Consider the following 19,804-nt stretch of genomic DNA (forward strand, 5'->3'; position numbering starts at 1 on the left):
CAAAAGAGAAACAGACTCACAGACATGGAGAACAGGCTTGTGGTTAGCAAGGAGAAGAGGGTTGGGGAAGAGAAGGGAGGGTAGTTTGGGGCTGGCAGATGCAAACTATTATATATAGGATGGATAGACAAGAACTTTCAACTGTAGAGCACAGGGAAATATATGAAATACTCCACAAAACCCTAAATAGGAAAGGAATCTGAATGAGAATAGATATTAATGTATGTACATAGAAACTACACATTTTATTATTATAAACTATTCAGTTTGCTGTACCCATGAAACTAATGCAATATTATGAATCAACTATATATACTCCACTATGAAATATATAAACTATATATACTCCACTATAAAATAAAAACTAATAAATTGATTCTTGAAGCCCCAAAGGACAAAACTTATGGGATTTAAGGCATATGCTCTAATCACAGAATACGAACGTGCATTCTGAAATCACAGCTCCTAGAATACAGCCCATCGAGAAAGTCCACCCCGTAAGTATATCCTTGGGAAAATTCCACACAGACCCCCACATCACAGAGGTGTGGATTAGTGAGGTCCACCAGGATTCTGTGCACCGGATCAGCTACCAGCTCCCTGTGCCCTGGACAGCCTAATGCCTGAGGCTCAGCCTTGTCAGACGTCTCACAGTCGACTCTACTAAACTTTTGGTCCTGTTTTATTCACCTAGAGAAGTCCCTGAGACCAGACAGGTCCTTCTCTGCACAGAATCATGATCAACGACACAAAGACGACCTTCCTGGTTCCTGATCAACATGATCCTTCTCTCTTCTCACTCACACTCCCTTTCCCATCTCATCTCTCCTGGTCACTAATCATGTCTGGTCTGGAGGTGTTTCATTTCTGAAGGTTTAAATAAATTGGTTAATTTACAGTGTTTGTTCCAAAAGCCCCCATTGTCTAACACAGAAAAACACACATTAAACTTAGCCATCCAGAAACATACGCCTTGAAGAGGTTAGCTATCCCATCAGAGACAATGATGGAGTAAATAGAGATGTCCTAGAGGTGTCCACTGGAGAAGGAGAAAAAGGATTAAGCAATCAAGGGTCAGGGGACAGGCTTATGATTCTCATACTGCAGTGGGAGGGGGCAGTGTGGTCAAAAAACACGTCCCTAGAGAGCATCTCATTCATAACAGGAAGGGAACCTGTATTCCAATCTCTGAGCTTCATAGAGAGGAAGCTTAGGAAGCCATGGGCCACAAGTGAGAAACGTGTATTCTGGGAGTACCAGTACTTCTGCAATTGAGCTGAAGGACTGATACTTCTTAGCCTTTGGATCACTAGGAATCAAAGGTGGAGAAGCTCCTGAGCCTTGGTCAATTAATAGGACCATGACTCAGGGCAGTGTTCACCTTTGATTACAAGATGATTGACAGATGATTGACAGGTACAAGATGATTGACAGCTCAGTCTAGAAGTTATGAGTGTTCATAACATTTAAAGATGGTCTTCCAACCTCTTATGTTTCCAACGCCGGTGGATGCTAGGATTTCCAAGGACTGGCCTTCCCACTGTCCTGGGCAGAACACACTGGTCAGCTCCCCATGGTGGTTGAGTTGTTTGCAGTCTACAGGAACTAGTCCCCTTAAGATACAGAACTGATTACAAGGGTTGGGGTCACAGCTCTGATATTAGATCTAATACCTGGGAAAATAATACTCTAAGTGATGAAACAATCTAAGTGATGAAACAATCAATGTTTTAGACTTTATTTTTCTGGGCTCCAAAATCACTGCGATGGTGATTGAAGCCATGAAATTAAAAATGCTTGCTCCTTGGAAGGAAAGTTATGACCAACCTAGACAGCATGGTAGAAAGCAGAGACATTACTTTGCCAACAAAAGTCCGTCTAGTCAAGGCTATGGTTTTTCCAGTAGTCATGTGTGGATATGAGAGTTGGACTATAAAGAAAGCTGAGCACAGAAGAATTGATGCTTTTGAACTGTGGTGTTGGAGAAGACTCTTGAGAGTCCCTTGGACCTCAAGGAGATCCAACCAGTCCATTCTAAAGCAGATCAGTCCTGGGTGTTCATTGGAGGGACTGATGTTGAAGCTGAAACTCCAATACTTTGGCCACCTGATGCAGAGAGCTGACTCATTTGGAAAGACCCTGATGCTGGGAAAGATTGAGGGCAGGAGGAGAAGGAGATGACAGAGGATGAGATGGTTGGATGGCATCACTGACACAACAGACATGGGTTTGGGTAAACTCCGGGAGTTGGTGATGGACAGGGAGGCCTGGCGTGCTGCGGTTCATGGGGTCCCAAAGAGTCAGACATGACTGAGTGACTGAAGTGAACTGAGACATGGTCTCCAAATGGGCTACAGCTGGCCAACGTCAAAGCACCAGTAATGTTTCCATGGCTTAGTTGGTAGTCATGGAGGTCAAGGACAATGTTTAATTGTATAGCAGACTGTATGCACTTGGAATTGTGACTCTGGTCCTCACAGAACGTCGGGAAACCCTGGACTGGATTTGTGGATAAACAGAGAGGTAACTGAACACACAGACAGGGGGTAAAACTCTTAAGAAATTTTGAAATGCAAGACCTGGCATGAACAAGACAACAATTCTGAAATATCATACACACATATCTATATTTCTCTCTGTGTATATATACACATTTGTATATATGTGTATACACATACACATATGTATACATGTATATATATGTGTGTGTATACATATACATGTATATCTCTGTGGGTACATGTATATACACACACATGTGTGTACATGTATATAGATATGTGTACATGTATATACATATACACGTATATATGTGTACATGTAAATATGTATATACATATGTGTATGTATATACACATATGTATATACATATGTGTATGCATATACATATACATGTATATATATGTATATATGTATATATACACACATCTATACATATTTGTGTGACTGTGTGTATCTATAAAAACTATATTAATAGAAATGGATTATTTTACCAGAAACTCAAAAGATAAAGAGTATGAGGAAGCTATAAACAGAATTGTGTTTATGGAATTAATACTCCTGATGATATATACAGATTACTTGCACGATGTATTACGAAAGGTAATATATTTTAAATCCAAAATTTTCTAATGTCCTTTACTGCAGGGGTTAATAGTCGCCTGTTGCTCTGGCTAAGCCATGAGAAAATCACCATGGTAAAAGAATAAAAGCAAAATATAGCAATACAGCATAACACAAATAAAAGTACATCAGGTTAATTAGCTGGGGTTGGCACACCGTGCTAGGTTAAGGGAAAACATAGTGTGGACCTTGGAAGGCTGGGTCAGTGCAAGTTCAGAACACTGCTTGCGCACACACTAAGATGTTGTCCCAAGGTGTATGTAGGTCTACGACCTCCAGCTAGGTGACAGTCCTTGTACAAGAAAATAACAAAGATAGTTTAAGTAATCAGTAAAATGGGAAATGTTACTGGGGACACAGAAAGCTGACTTCATTGTAGCACAACAGAACTTTCTGCTTGCCAAGACACTAAATAAAAGTGATGTGGTTCCGAGGAACAAGATTCTTGATCCAAGAGGTCTTGAGTCCCCTGGACCCATCTTTAAAACTTTAATTATGTCTCTAGTTTCTTTTACCCAAAATGTGTGCCCACCACTTTTGATCCCTACCTGCTGCGCTGGCTGCAGCACTTTACCTATCAAAGACATTGAGTAGAATGTTCCATAAATTTGCAGGTCAAGAAGATGTAATAGAAAATTATTGAAGAAGTAAAGAAGAAATATCATTAAACTTAGAGGAAGCCATCCACAGACACATGATCATAGGTTCAGTTGAGTTCAGTTGCTCAGTTCTGTCAGACCTTTGCGACCCCATGGACTGCAGCACACCAGGCTTCCCTGTCCATCACCAACTCCCAGGGTTTACCCAAACTCATGTCCATTGAGTTGGTGATGCCATCCAACCATCTCATCCTCTGTCCTCCGCTTCTCCTGCCTTCAATCTTTTCCAGACACTATACAGCCTTGACGTACTCCTTTTCTTACTTGGAACTAGTCTGTTGTTCCATGTCCAGTTCTAACTGTTGCTTCCTGACCTGCATACAGGTTTCTCAAGATGCAGGTCAGGTGGTCTGGTATTCACATCTCTTTCAGAATTTTCCACAGTTTGTTGTGGTCCGCACAGTCAAAGGTTATGGTATAGTCAAAAAAGCAGAAATAGATGTTTTTCTGGAACTTTCTTCCTTTTTCGATGATCCAGCGGATGTTTGCTATCTGATCTCCGGTTCCTCTGCCTTTTCTAAAACCAGCTTGAACATCTGGAAATTCACGGTTCACATGTTGTTGAAGCCTGCCCTAGAGAATTTTGAGCATTACTTTATGAACGTGTGAGATGAGTGCAGTTGTGTGGTAGTTTGAGCATTCTTTGGCATTGCCTTTCTTTGGGACTGGAATGAAAACTGACCTTTTCCAGTCCTGTGGCCACCGCTGAGTTTTCCAGATTTGCTGACATATTGAATGCAGCACTTTCACAGAGTCATCTTTTAGGATTTAAGATAGCTCAACTGGAATTCCATCACCTCCACTATGCTTCCTAAGGCCCTCTTGACTTCACATTCCAGGATGTCTGACTCTAGGTGAGTGATCATACCATCATGATTGTCTGGGTCATGAAGATCTTTCTTGTACAGTTCTTCTGTGTATTCTTACCACCTTTTCTTAATATCTTCTGCTTCTGTCAGGCCCATACCATTTCTGTCCTTTATAGAGCCCATCTTTCATGAAATATTCCCTTGGTATCTCTAATTTTCTTGAAGAGATCTCTAGTCTTTCCCTTTCTGTTGTTTTCCTTGATTTCTTTGCAGTGATCACTGAGGAAGGCTTTATCTCTCCTTGCTATTCTTTGAAACTCTGCATTCAAAAGGGAGTATCTTTCCTTTTCTCCTTTGCTTTTCACAGCTATTTGTAAGGCCTCCTCAGACAGCCATTTTGCATTTTTGCCTTTCTTTTTCCTGGGGATGATCAGTGTCCCCAGTTGGACACTGTCCCAGATGGACAGTTAATCTTTCAGAATCCTATCTTTCTGCCTTTTCATACTCTTCATGGGATTCTCTAGGCAGGAGTACTGAAGTGGTTTGGCATTCCCTTCTCCAGCGGACCCCATTTTGTCAGAACTCTCCACCATGACCCGCCTGTCTTGGGTGGCCCTACACGGAATGGCTCATAGCTTCACTGAGTTAGACATGGCTGTGGTCCGTGTGATCAGATTGGCTAGTTGTCTGTGACTGTGGCTTCAGTCTGCCTGCCCTCTGATGCCCTCTTCCAGCGTCTGCCGTCTTACTGGGGTTTCTCTGACCTTGGATACGGAGTATCTCCTCTCAGTCACCGCTCCTGATATTGGATGTGGGGTATCTCCTCTTGGTCGCTCACAGTTCCAGCACCGTGCACCGTCGCTCTCCGTGGTGGAGGTTTAATCACTAAGCCCCACTCTTGTGCCCATATGACTTTGCATTAAAGTGGTTTATATTTTATTTTGCTAATTAATCCTTTAGACAGAATTCAGTTCAGTTCAGTTGCTCAGTCTTGTCCGACTCTTTGCGACCCCATGAACCACAGCACGCCAGGCCTCCCTGTCCATCACCAACTTCCGGAGTTTACTCAAACTCATGCCCATCTAGTGGATGATGCCATCCAGCCATCTCATCCTCTGTCGTCCGCTTCTGCTCCTGCCCCCAATCCCTCCCAGCATCAGGGTCTTTTCCAATGAGTCAACTCTTCACATGAGGTGGCCAAAGGATTGGAGTTTCAGCTTCATCATCAGTCCTTCCAATGAACACCCAGGACTGATCTCCTTTAGGATGGACTGGTTGGATCTCCTTGCAGTCCAAGGGACTCTCAAGACTCTTCTCCAACACCGCAGTTCAAAAGCATCCATTCTTCGGTGCTCAGCTTTCTTTATGGTCCAAATCTCACATCCATACATGACCACTGGAAAAACCATAGCCTTGACTAGACGGACCTTTGTTGGCAATGTAATGTCTCTGCTTTTTAATATGCTATCTAGGTTGGTCATAACTTTTAGGTCCTACTAAAAGATTTGTTTATATTCTACATGCCCACAGAAGGCCATAATTCCAAAATATACATTTACTCCACCATACAGCAGCCCCATTTACAATAAACAGGACATGGAAGCAACCCAAGTGTCCATCCACAGAGGAATTGAAAAAGATGTCATTGTTTTTGTTGCTGTTTGCTCATCATGTCATCTGACCGTGACCCCGTGGACTATAGTCCACCAGGCACCTCGGTTTATGGGATTTCCAAGGCAAAAATACACACAATGGAATAATACTCAGCCATTTGCAGAGATGTGAGTGGAACTTCAGAATGCCAGACAGAGGGAAGGAAGTCAAAAACGAAACACATATCATGTAGTAACACGTGTATGTGGAATCTAGAAAAGAACACACAAACTGAATTCCAGGGAAGAAGTAGAGACTTAGATATAGAGAACAAACATATGGACACCAGTGGGGAAGAGGAGGCTGGGATGGATTTGGAGATTGGTATCGACATATATACACAATTGATGTTGTTGTTCAGTTGCTAAGTTGTGTCCAACACTTTGTGATCCCATGGACTGCACCACGCCAGGTTTCCCAGTCTTTCACTATCTCCTGGACTTTGAACAGTCATGTCCCTGAGGCGGTGATGCCATCCAACCATCTCATTCTCTGTCGACTCCTTCTCTTTCTGCCTTCAGTCTTTCCCAGCATCTTTCTCTTCTTCTTTCTTTTGACACAATTGATACTATGTTCTCTATCTATTTTATAGAGAACTACGGAGAACCTCCTGTATAGCGCAGAGAACTCTACTAGGTGATCTTTGTTGACCCAACAGGAAGGAAATAAAAAAAAAAAAAAGTTAATATATATGTGCTCAGTCACTCACTTGTGTCCAACCCATGTGACCCTATAGACTGTAGCTTGCCAGGCACCTTTGTACATGGGGATTCTCCAAGCAAGAATACTGGAGAGAATATTCTCCAGGCAAGAATACTGCCATGCCCTCTTCCAGGGGATCTTCACAACACAGGGATCAAACCCAAGTCTGCAGCACTGCAGGCAGATTCTTTACCATCTGAGACACCAGGGAAGCCAAGAATACTGGAGTGTGTAGCCTATCCCTTCTCCAGGGGAATCTTCCTGACCCAGGAATCAAACTAGGGTCTCCTGCGTTGCAGGCTGATTCTTTACCAGGGAAGCCTGTAGACAGCTGATTCCCTTTTGTAAGCAGAAACTAATACAACAATGTGAAGCAACCATACTCCAACAAAAGTTTTATAACAATCTTATATACATATGCATGCTTTCTTGTTACTGCACAGACATAATAGCATACTGGAGAGGAGTCTCTGTTTTACACATACATGAGAATTAAATATAAAGAGCATTGTATTTCTGCTTATTTCAAATACTAATAATTTTGCAGAATGTGTTGATTCACAGAGAACTAATTTATGAATAAAAATGCCTTTATTTTCCACTATGAATGTGAAATAACTATGAAATTGTTAAATTTATTTCTAAATGTTTCAACACCACAATCCACAGACCAGTTACTAGGTTTTGTCTGTATTGATTGTCTCATAATTCCTTTAAATGGGATGTCTTATCTAAGTGAGTAAACTTCCAAGGACTACCTCCATGGTCCAGAGATAAGGACTACACTTTCCAATGCATAGAGTGTGGGTTTGATTGGTGGTTGGCGAGCTAAAATCACACATGCCTCAGTGGCAAAAAAAAAAAAAAAAAACAAAAAAACAAAAGATAGAAGCAAAATTACAACAAATTCAAGAAAGTGTTAAAAAATGGTCCCCATAGGAAAAAAAAATTTTTTTTAAAGTGAACAAGCTTGTAGAACTGTGAGAGATACAACCAACCAAGGCAAACTTTCAAAGCACATTTGTACTTGAGACGTGTTGTGTTCTTCTCACAGATACACACTAAACTCCCTCTTCCAACAGTACTCAGAACATCACTCAAAACCTTCTCTATGGAAATATTCGTTCTTTCCAAAACAGGATCTAAACACACTCTAAGTTTCCACCTTTTTTATTCTTTACCCTACAACTTTGGCAACTGTTTCTTACTTGCATTCATATGCATCTGACTCCTTTCATGGGAGGATTGCTCACTGGACAATGTACTGAGTCTGTCTGCTTCCTGCTGAATTCTGAGACTTATGCTCTTGTTGGCACTCAATCTGAACTTACTGGATTCAGGACAAAGCGTGGGCATGGGGAATCTTTTTTTTTTATGGTTTTTTTTTTATTTTTTATTTTTTTTATTAGTTGGAGGCCAATCACTTCACAACATTTCAGTGGGTTTTGTCATACATTGATATGAATCAGCCATGGATTTACACGTATTCCCCATCCCGATCCCCCCTCCCACCTCCCTTTCCACCCGATTCCTCTGGGTCTTCCCAGTGCACCAGGCCCGAGCACTTGTCTCATGCATCCCACCTGGGCTGCTGATCTGTTTCACCATAGATAGTATACATGCTGTTCTTTTGAAATATCCCACCCTCACATTCTCCCACAGAGATCAAAAGTCTGTTCTGTATTTCTGTGTCTCTTTTTCTGTTTTGCATATAGGGTTATCGTTACCATCTTTCTAAATTCCATATATATGTGTTAGTATGCTGTAATGTTCTTTATCTTTCTGGCTTACTTCACTCTGTATAAGGGGCTCCAGTTTCATCCATCTCATTAGGACTGATTCAAATGAATTCTTTTTGAATGGCTGAGTAATATTCCATGGTGTATATGTACCACAGCTTCCTTATCCATTCATCTGCTGATGGGCATCTAGGTTGCTTCCATGTCCTGGCTATTATAAACAGTGCTGCGATGAACATTGGGGTGCACGTGTCTCTTTCAGATCTGGTTTCCTCAGTGTGTATGCCCAGAAGTGGGATTGCTGGGTCATATGGCAGTTCTATTTCCAGTTTTTTAAGAAATCTCCACACTGTTTTCCATAGTGGCTGTACTAGTTTGCATTCCCACCAACAGTGTAAGAGGGTTCCCTTTTCTCCACACCCTCTCCAGCATTTATTGCTTGTAGACTTTTGGATAGCAGCCATCCTGACTGGCGTGTAATGGTACCTCATTGTGGTTTTGATTTGCATTTCTCTGATAATGAGTGATGTTGAGCATCTTTTCATGTGTTTGTTAGCCATCTGTATGTCTTCTTTGGAGAAATGTCTGTTTAGTTCTTTGGCCCATTTTTTGATTGGGTCATTTATTTTTCTGGAATTGAGCTGCAGGAGTTGCTTGTATATTTTTGAGATTAATCCTTTGTCTGTTTCTTCATTTGCTATTATTTTCTCCCAATCTGAGGGCTGTCTTTTCACCTTGCTTATAGTTTCCTTTGTAGTGCAAAAGCTTTTAAGTTTCATTAGGTCCCATTTGTTTAGTTTTGCTTTTATTTCCAATATTCTGGGAGGTGGGTCATAGAGGATCTTGCTGTGATTTATGTCGGAGAGTGTTTTGCCTATGTTCTCCTCTAGGAGTTTTATAGTTTCTGGTCTGACATTTAGATCTTTAATCCATTTTGAGTTTATTTTTGTGTATGGTGTTAGAAAGTGTTCTAGTTTCATTCTTTTACAAGTGGTTGGCCAGTTTTCCCAGCACCACTTGCTAAAGAGGTTGTCTTTTTTCCATTGTATATCCTTGCCTCCTTTGTCGAAGATAAGGTGTCCATAGGTTCGTGGATTTATCTCTGGGCGGGCATGGGGAATCTTATAGAACACACATTCTTTATGATGCACATGTAGGTAAAAGTTTATGGCACATGGTACTGAACTGATTCTCTAGTCTGTTCCTGTCAGATAAAGGAGAATCCAGACATTGTGCAGAGAACAAAACTCTTCTTTCACTCGTGCACTCACCTTGAGAAGGGCGGGTCTGGGGATTACTGTTTATACTGGCTCTTTTTTCTAACCTAACGTTAGTTAAGACTCACCCTTTCTTAAATACAGTGAAAGGGTGGAAAACTCCAAGCCCTTTAAATGGACATTAATAACACACTTGGATCAAGGAGTGAATCAAGAAGCAGAATGACTGCAATATCCACAGAGGAATTAACTGGTTATGATTCAGTAAAACTAACATGCAAGATGGAAAATAAAACAGACACTGACTGATAAACACCAATACTGGAACACAGAGACAAAGGTGCCCTGTGGTGAGATATAATGGGACCTTTATCTACGGGACTGGTCCTCTCTGACATGTGTAGGAAATTTCCTCCCGTCCATGTCAACCTGGAAACCTAAAATTTTCCAAAGTATTAAGAAGCTCATGGATTTGTCACTTTTCCTTTTATCCACATGTCTCTGTCCCTGCCTACCTGGAGAGCTTCAAGAGGTTCTCAATGGCAATACAAGCTCAAAGAAAGCTCCCAGTGCTGAGAATTTCTAGCAGGAGACCTGGAGATAAAGTATCGATGCTACCTCCTCTGTTCCTATTGAGAGCTGATCTGTCTTTTATTGGACTGTGTGCACCTCATAGTGTTTCCCTGACATTTAGTGGAAAACATGATAACTCTGTCCTTAGACTAATGGGGGACCCTTGGAAGCTATGCTGAAATGTACAACCTGGGTAACCATTTCAGAGGAAACTCTAGTTTGTGTTTACTGCTTCTAGGTGGGGACTCCCTAGAGAACAAGATGGATGTCTTCCTTCCATCCTTATACAATCCTGTATGTCTAATTGAGCTTTCCTAGTGGCTCAGATGGTAAAGAATTTGACTGCAGTGCAGAAGACCCAGGTTAGATCCTTGGGTTGAGAAGATCCCCTGGAGGAGGGAATGACTCCCCACTCCAGTATTCTTGCCTGGAGAATCCCAAGGAGAAGAGCCTGGTGGAATACAGTCCATGAGGTTGCAGAGAGTTGGATACGACTGAGGGACAAACGGTGTCCCTTGTCTAACTGAACCTTGATGACTGTCTTTCCCTGGTGTCAGAGGTCTCAGGGACAATTGGTCACTTTCGGGGTGCTGGGTCTCTTCTAGACTACACCTGAGTCAGTGTCCCCAGCCTTCTAGATCCTTGCTTGTCCACTGGACACAGCTGACCAGGAACCCTGCTTTGGAACACACACTCCCTTGCATGTGCCTAAATGAACCTTGGACATGGCTCTGGATTCAGAGTCCTTCACAGGTCCTTTGGTCTTTCTTTTCACCAAAAGAAACCTGTTATTCACAAACCTGTTATTCACATGGTTGCCCAAATCAGCCCTTGAAGAACAATACCCACAGGAAACAGCCTGAATCAGGACTGCCCTGGTGGTCTAGGGGTGAAGATGCCACACTTCCACTGCAGGTGCTGCTGGTTCCACCCCTGGTCAGGGAACTAAGATCCCTGGTTGTGAAGATGACAAAGAACAGATTCTTTGACTGTTCGAGTGACCTTGAAAATAACTAAGCATTTAGAATTAGCAAAATTCTTTTTTAAAAAAATCCTAGATATCACAAGAACTACTGTCTTGCTTTCTCACTTGCCTGAGAAAGAACGGAGTCAATGAGTGAATGATACATTACAGATTGGATGGATTAAGGAGTGTCCGGGAAGAGAGAGAGGAAAATGCATTGCTGACATACCCTTTCAGAGCACATTAAGGGGGCACTGATCAGATCATGCTCTTAGTTACCAGGAGGACAGAACCCACTGTCTGGCAGGAGGAGGTGATTACCTTTGTGTTGATGTCCTTCTCACTTCAGAGAAGTAGGAGGCTTTCTGAGGTTCTCTCAGGAAATCAATTAACTTCAGGAAACAACACACTCAATTTTATTTTAAGAAAATAAATTTTAAACCACTTGCTCAATGTTAAGGAAACAATAGGAAGCAATCCAGGCATGGGGGATGTGTGTCCTGGACAGTTTATCCCATTTTGGATCTCAAGGTGCAAAGGAAAATAAATGTTCCTGACCTGAAATAGGGGAAGTGTATTGTGATTTCTCACTCACTCTAAAGGCCAAACGTCCAGATTCAGTCAACCTTCTCCTAAAGCAATCTGCATGATTAAAATCACAAAATGTCATTGAAGGTCATCCATACCAAGGAGGATATTGAAGATGACTTCTGTGTAACCTTGGGCTTAGGAGGAGCAATCATTGGTTCATGACGTCAAGCCAACATAGCGATCCTATAAAAAGTGAAACCAATTCGCACCCTCTGCATCCACTGGGACAGCCTCAGCCTCGACGGAAGAAAGTCCACAAGAGACACAAGATGAAGGTTGTGTTCCTGACTCTTCTCCTTGGTCTGGTTTGTGCTGTTCAAGAAGAGGAAACTGTGGACAGTGCCTCAACAGTATCAGCGACGGTATGATCTGGGAGGAGGTCATGTGTGTGTGTATGTGTGTGTGTGTGTGTGTGTACTTTTTCTGGGTTTGTTATGTTGATCCATAAGCAAGTTGTGTCTGTCCCATGCAACAGTGCTCCATTTACTGGCTCTATACCTGTTCTATTTGGTGTATCATCTCTCCTGTGTATTAACTGGCCCATGCATTTTTACTGCTCTTGTAACAGAGAAAGAGGATCAGAAAACAACTGTTGGATTTGAGATCTTGCATTTCAGATCAGAGCTTAACCTACCTCTGAAATTTTTCAATTCCTTCTTTCACTCCGACTTCAGCTTTTACCTTATTTTATAAATTCTGTTTTATTCAGTTAAGTTAGACAATGTGTGCTGATTTGCACAAGGGGTGGGAAACTCAAGAGGGAGGACTCTGGATGAAATAAAAAGACAAGGAGGAAAATCTCCAAGGTGAATTTTCTTGTTAGCTTTCAGGAGAATGGAGCACCGCATACGTTGCATACAATAACCTAAAGAAGCACTGTCACAAATTCTTGCTCATACCTTACAGACGTTATATTGTGTTTTGGGAGAGATGCTTCATAATACTTGTCTACGTTTTTGACTGGTAAGTAAAAATAGCCCAGAAAGAACAGACACATAAACCCTGAGCCTGAGGGAGGGTGTGGCTTCCCCGTCTGCAGGGAGCTCTCCCGGTGATGTTGAGAGCAGGACGACCTGAGCTGTGGGGCTGAGCAGGGTCTCTGAGCTGAGGGGCAGTTCCCCTGGGAGCCTCCAGGTGATGTCCTGGAAACCACATTGGCCACCAGGCGCTTGACCCCTTCCTGAGGAATTTGTAAGAGACGGTTCCCACTGAGCACAGAAGCCGAGGCGGGCTGGGGGCGGGAGAGCACCCAGTGAGCTCTGCCTGCTGGGCTTCCTCTCGGGAGAGGAGGTTTCATCACCACTGAGTTTACCAAAGCCGCACAGCCCCAAGGACCACTCAGGGAGTGTTATATTGCAAACAGTTCACTAACAACGTGGATGTATTTTGAAGAATAAACACATTATTAAACATATTACATAGCACAGGAAATGCAGCTCAATATTCTGTCATAATGTAAATGGGAAAAGAATTAAAAAAAAAACATATTCATGTATATGTGTGACAGAAACCCTGTTCTGACACCTGACACAAACAAAACATCCTTAATCAATTATGCTGCAATTTAATTAAAAAATTAGCCTTCCCAGGTGGTGCTAGAGGTAAAGAATCCTCCTGTCAATGCAAAAGATATAAGAGGTGCAGTATTGATCCCTGGCTCGGGAAGATCCCTTGGAGGAGGGGATGGCAACCCACTTCAGTATTCTTGCCTGGGAAAACCCATGGACAGAGGTCCCTATGGACAGACAGTCCATAGAGTGACAAAGGGTCAAGCGTGACTGAAGGCACGTAGCCTGCATGCATAAAAAATAAAAAGAAAAGTAAAAGAACTGAGAGGATTATTCTAGGAAAGGCTGGTATATAAATATATCTATAATTCATTATTTGTCACACATGAGATACAATTGGGGCTTCCTAGGTGGCTCATTGGTTAAAAAAAAACAACAAAAAACAAATAAACAAAAAAAAAAACTGCTTGCCAATGCAGGAGATGTGGGTTCGATCCCTGTCTCAGGAAGATCCCCTGAGGAGGGAAATGGCAACCCATTTCAGTATTTTTTTTTAAAATTATTTTTTAACTGAAGGATAATTGCTTTACAGAAAATTGTTGTTTTCTGTCAAACCTCAACATGAATCAGCCATAGGTCTTCATATAACCCCTCTCTTTTGAACCTCACTCCCATCTCCCTCCCTACCCTTCTAGGTTGATACAGAGCCGCTGTTTGAGTTTCCTGAGCCAAACAGCAAATTCCCATTGGCTCTCTATTTTACATATGGTAATGGAAGTTTCTGTGTCACTCTTTCCTTACATTTCAACCCCTCCTTTCCTCTCCCCATGTCCATAAGTCTGTCCTCTATGTCTGTTTCTCCATTGCTGCCCTGTAGATAAATTCTTCAGTACCATTTTTCTAGATTCTGTATATATCTGTTAGAATAGGATATTTACCTTTCTCTTTCTGACTCACTTCACTCTGTAAAATAGGCTGTAGGTTCATCCACCTCATTAGAACTGACTCAAAGACGTTCATTTTTATGGCTGAGCAACATCCCATTGTGTATATGTACCACAACTTCTTTATCCATTCATCTGTCGATGGACATCTAGGTTGCTTCCATGTTCTAACTATCGTAAATAGTGCTGCAGTGAACAATGGGATACATGTGCCTTTTTCGATTTTGGTTTCCTCAGGGTATATGCCTAGGAGTGGGATTACTGGATCATATGGTGGTTTTATTCCTAGTTTTTTAAGGAATCTCCATACCATCTCTCATAGCGGCTGTATCAATTTACATTCCCACCAAGAGTGCAAGAGCATTCCCTTTTCTGCACACCCTCTTCTGCATTTATTGTTTGTAGACATTTTGATGATGGTCATTCTGACCAGTGTGAGGGGATATCTCATTGCAGTTTAGATTTGAATTTCTCTAATAATGAGCGATGTTGAGCATCTTTTCATGTGTTTGTCAGCCACCTGTATGTTTTCTTTGGAGAAATGTTTGTTTAGGTCTTTTGCCATTTGATTAGGTTGTTTGCTTTTCTGGTGTTGAGTTGTATGAGCTGCTTGTATATTTTGGAAATGAATCCTCTGTCAGTTGTTTCATTTGCTATTATTTTCTCCCATTCTGGGGGTTGTCTTTTCACCATGCATATAGTTTCCTTTGCTGTGCAAAAGCTTTTAAGTTTAAATAGGCCCCACTTGTTCACTTTTGCTTTTACTTCTGTTACTCTAGGAGGTGGGTCACAGAGGATCCTGCTTTGATTTATGTCATCGAGTGTTCTGCCTATGTTTCCCTCTAAGTTTTAAAGTTTCTGGCCTTACATTTAGGTCTTTAATCCATTTTGAGTTGAACTTTGTGTATGGTGTTAGGAAATGTTCTAATTTCATTCTTTTACATGTAGCTGTCCAGTTTTCCCAGCACCATTTACTGAAGAGTCTGTCTTTGCCCCATTGTATATTCCTGCCCCCTTTGTCAGAAATTAGGTACCCATAGGGGCATGGGTTTATTTCCGGGTTCTCTATCTTGTTCTATTTGTCTGTATTTCTGTTTTTGTGCCAGTACCATACTCTCTTGATGACTGTAGCTTTGTAGTATAATCTGAAGTCAGGAAGGTTGATTCCTCCAGCTCCACTCTTCTTTCTCAAGACTACTTTGGGTATTTGCAGTCTTTTGTGTTTCCACCTGAATTGTGAGATTTTTTTGTTCTAGTTCTGTGACAAATACCATTGGTAATTTGATAGGGATCACATTGAATCTGTAGATTGTGTTTGGTAGTGTAGTCATTTTCACAATATTGATTCTTCCTACCCAGGAACATGGAATATCTCTCCATCTGTTTATGTCATCTTTGATTTCTTCCAGCAGTTCAGTTCAGTTCAGTCGCTCATTTGTATCCAACTCTTTGTGACCCCATGAACTGCAGCACGCCAGTCCTCCCTGACCTCCACCAACCCCAGAGTTTACCCAAACTCATGTCTATTGAATCAGTGATGCCATCCAACCATCTCATCTTCTGTTGTCCACTTCTCCTCCTGCCCTCAATCTTTCCCAGGATCAGGGTCTTTTCCAATGAGTCAGCTCTTTGCAACAGGTGGTCAAAGTTTTGGTTTCAGCATCAGTCCTTCCAATGAACACCCAGGACTGATCTCCTTTAGGATGGACTGGTTGCATCTCCTTGCAGTCCAAGGGACTCTCAAGAGTCTTCTCCAACACCATAGTTCAAAAGCTTCAATTCCTCGGCGCTCAGCTTTCTTTATAGTCCAACTCTCACATCCATACATGATCACTGGAAAAACCTTAGCCTTGACTAGATAGACTTTTGTTTGCAAAGTAATGTCTCTGCTTTTTAATATGCTGTCTAGGTTGGTCATAACTTTCATTCCAAGGAATAAGTGTTTTTTTAATTTCATGGCTGCAGTCACCATCTGCAGTGATTTTGGAGCCCAAAAAGTAAAGTCAGCCACTGTTTCCACTGTTTCCCCATCCATTTGCTGTGAAGTGATGGGACTGGAGGCCATGACCTTAGTTTTCTGAATGTTGAGTTTTAAAGCAACATTTTCACTCTCCTCTTCAAGTTTCATCAAGAGGCTCTTTAGTTCTTCATTTTCTGCCATAAGGGAGGTATTATCTTTGTTTCTGAGGTTATTGATCTTCCTCCTAGCAATCTTGATTCCAGCTTGTGCTTCATCCAGCCTGGCATTTTGCATGATGTATTCTTCATAAAAGTTAAATAAACAGGGTGACAATATACAGCCTTGGTATATTCCTTTCCCCATTTGGAACCGGTCTGTTGTTCCATGTCCAGTTATAACTCTTGCTTCTTGGCCTGTATACATATTTCTTGGGAGGCAGGTCAGGTGGTCAGGTATTCCCATCTCTTTAAGAATTTTCCACAGTTTGTTGTGATCCACACAGTCAAAGTCTTTGGCATATGCAATAAAGAAAAGGTAGATATTTTTCTGAAACTGTCTTGCTTTTTGGTTACCTAAATCAAATCCCTTATGGTTATATGCTAAGAATGATGTATCAATTCAAGGGATTAGATCTGATAGACACAGTGCCTGAAGAACTATGGATGGAGGTTTGTAATATTTTACAGGAGGCAGTGATCAAGGCAATCCCCAAGAAAAAGAAGTGGAAAAAGGCAAAATGGTTGTCTGAGGAGTCCTTACAAATAGCTGAGAAAAGAAGAGAAGTGAAAGTCAAAGGAGAAAAGGCAAGATATGCCCATCTAAATGCAGAGATCTCAGGACAGGAAAGAGAGTTAAGAAAGCCTTCCTAGTTAACAATGCAAAGTAATAGAGGAAAACAAAAGAATGGAAAAGTCCAGAGACCTCTTCAAGAAAATTTGCAATACCAAGGGAACATTTCATGTTGATAGGCACAATGAACAACAGAGACAGAATGGACCTAACAGAAGCAGAATATATTAAGAAGAGATGGCAAGAATACACAGAAGAATTATACAAATAAGGTCTTAATAATCCAAATAACAACATTTGCTTGATCACTGACCTAGAGCCAGATATCCTGTTTAGTGTGAAGTCAAGTGGGCCTTAGGAAGCATTACTGAAAGCAAAGCTAGTAGAGGTGATGGAATTCTAGCTGAGTTATTTCAAGTCTAAAATGATGATGTTGTTAAAGTCCTGCACTCAATATGCCAGCAAATTTGGAAGACTCACCAGTGGTCCCAGGACTGGAAAAGATCAGTTTTCATTCTAATCCCAAAGAAGAGCAATGCCAAAGAATATTCAAACTACCACACAATTGCTCTTGTTTCACACGCTAGCCAGATAATGCTTAAAATCCGTCAAGCTAGACTTCAGCAGCACATGAACCAAGAACTTCCAGATACTCAAGGTGGATTGAGAAAAGGCAGAGGAACAAGAGGTCAAATTGCCAACATCTGGTGGAGCATAGAAAAAGCAAGGGAACTCCAGCGAAACATTTACTTCTGCCTCACTGACTAAAGAAAAATTTCGACAGTTTGGATCACAATAAATTGTGAGACCATCTTAAAGAGATGGGAATACCAGGGCACTTTACCTGCTTCATGAGAAACCTGTATGCAGATAAAGAAGCAACAGTAAGAACTGGTAATGGAACAATGAACTGGTTCCAAATTGGGAAAGGAGTACATCAAGGCTGTATACCATCACTGTGCTTATTTAACTTATATGCAGATTACATCATGCAAAATGCTGGGTTGGATGATGCACAAACTGGAATCAAGATTGCTGGGGTAAATATCAATAACCTCAGATATGTAGATGATACTGCCCTAATGTCAGAACACAAAGAGGAACTAAAGGATCTCTTGAAGAAAGTGAAAGAGGACAGTGAAAAAGCTGGCTTAAAAGTCAACATTCAAAAAACTAAGATCATGGCCTTGGGTTCCATCACCTCTTAGCAAATAGATAGGGAAAAAATTGAAACACTGACAGACTTTATTTTCTTGGTGTCCAAAACCACTGGGGATGGTGACTGCAGCCATGAAATTAAGACTTCTGCTCCTTGGAAGAAAAGCTATGACAAACCTAGACAGACTATCTAAAAGTAGAGACCTCATTTGTGACAAAGGGCCATTTAGTTACCGCTATGGTTTTTCCAGTAGTCATGTGTCGAAGTAAGAGTTGGACCATAGAGAAAACTGAGCGCTGAAGAATTGATGCTTTTGAACTGTGTTGCTGGAGAAAACTCTTGAGCGTCCCTTCGACAGCAAGATCAAACCAGTCAATCCTAAGGGAAATTAACCCTAAGTATTCCTTGAACGGACTGATGCTGAAGTTGAAGCTCTAATACTTTGGCCACCTGATGTGAAGAGCTGATTCTTTGGGCAAGACCCTGATGCTGAGAATGATTGAGGGCAGGAGGAAAAGGGGACGACAGGTGATGGGATGGTTGGATGGCATCACCCACTCAATGGACATGACTTTAAGGAAGCTCTGGGAGTGAGTGAAGGACAGGGAAGCCTGGCATGCTGCAGCCCATGGGGTGGCACAATCGGACATGACTGAGTGATTGAAAAGCAACAAATTTTTTATGGACTTTTCACGGAGCCACTCTTTCAGAAATCAACTTCACTAAAGTGCATTTATGCTTAATTTATGCACCTTTATCAGGGGTGTCATTCTACAAGTCTTGACATGTACCATGTACCATGACAGTTTCACCATCTGGCAGATCAAGATATAAAAATCATCCATCATTGTCAAAAATCACCCTTCTTTCCTTTATCATTAAATGTCTTCCCCTCGAGGCACAGGTAACAGTGGATCTGATGTTTATCACCCAGAACCTCAGAAAACCTCATTTTCCTCTGCTTCTATGACTCAGCATGTTTGGGAAATTCATCCACAGGACGGTAGACACAGGAGTCACTTATTTCAAAGCCGAACGAAAGGACTCTGCTGTCTTTTATGAGAATTTGTACGTTTTCCAGTTATTAGACTGCTGTTTTCTTCCCACTGTGTTTTTTCCGAGTAACTTCGATGCAGTTCCCTAATGACTAGTAGACACTCAGTGCAATTCACCGTGACTAATCTCTTGGAATGTGTCTCTTCAGTTCAGTTCAGTTCATGCACTCAGTCGTATTTGACTGTGCCCCCGAGTACTGCAGCACGCCAGGCTTCCCTGTCCATCACCATCTCCTGGAGCTTGCTTAAACTCACATCCACTGAGTTGGTGGTGCCATCCAACCACCTCATCCTCTGTGGCCCTCCTCTCTTCCTGCCTTCAATCTTTCCCAGCTTCAGGGTCTTTTCTAAGCACTCAG

General features: G+C 41.7%; 1 protein-coding gene across 2 annotated transcripts in view; it reads left to right on the plus strand.

Moving 5' to 3' along the window:
- Positions 1 to 19,804, plus strand: part of LOC122435290 (odorant-binding protein-like) — a 41,977-nt gene that overhangs the window by 15,296 nt on the left and 6,877 nt on the right. Inside the window, exons 1-2 of one of the 2 annotated variants that reach the window (XM_043459365.1) lie at positions 12,262 to 12,392; positions 12,854 to 12,993. In XM_043459365.1, coding sequence (XP_043315300.1) covers positions 12,300 to 12,392; positions 12,854 to 12,993 — 233 coding nt within the window. In that variant the 5' untranslated portion in view covers positions 12,262 to 12,299. Of the gene's footprint in view, positions 1 to 12,261; positions 12,393 to 12,853; positions 12,994 to 19,804 lie in introns of those variants that run through there. The other variant, XR_006267626.1, reaches the window with a different exon arrangement.

Source organism: Cervus canadensis, chromosome X (assembly GCF_019320065.1).
Source record: "Cervus canadensis isolate Bull #8, Minnesota chromosome X, ASM1932006v1, whole genome shotgun sequence".
Classification (NCBI taxonomy): domain Eukaryota; kingdom Metazoa; phylum Chordata; class Mammalia; order Artiodactyla; family Cervidae; genus Cervus; species Cervus canadensis.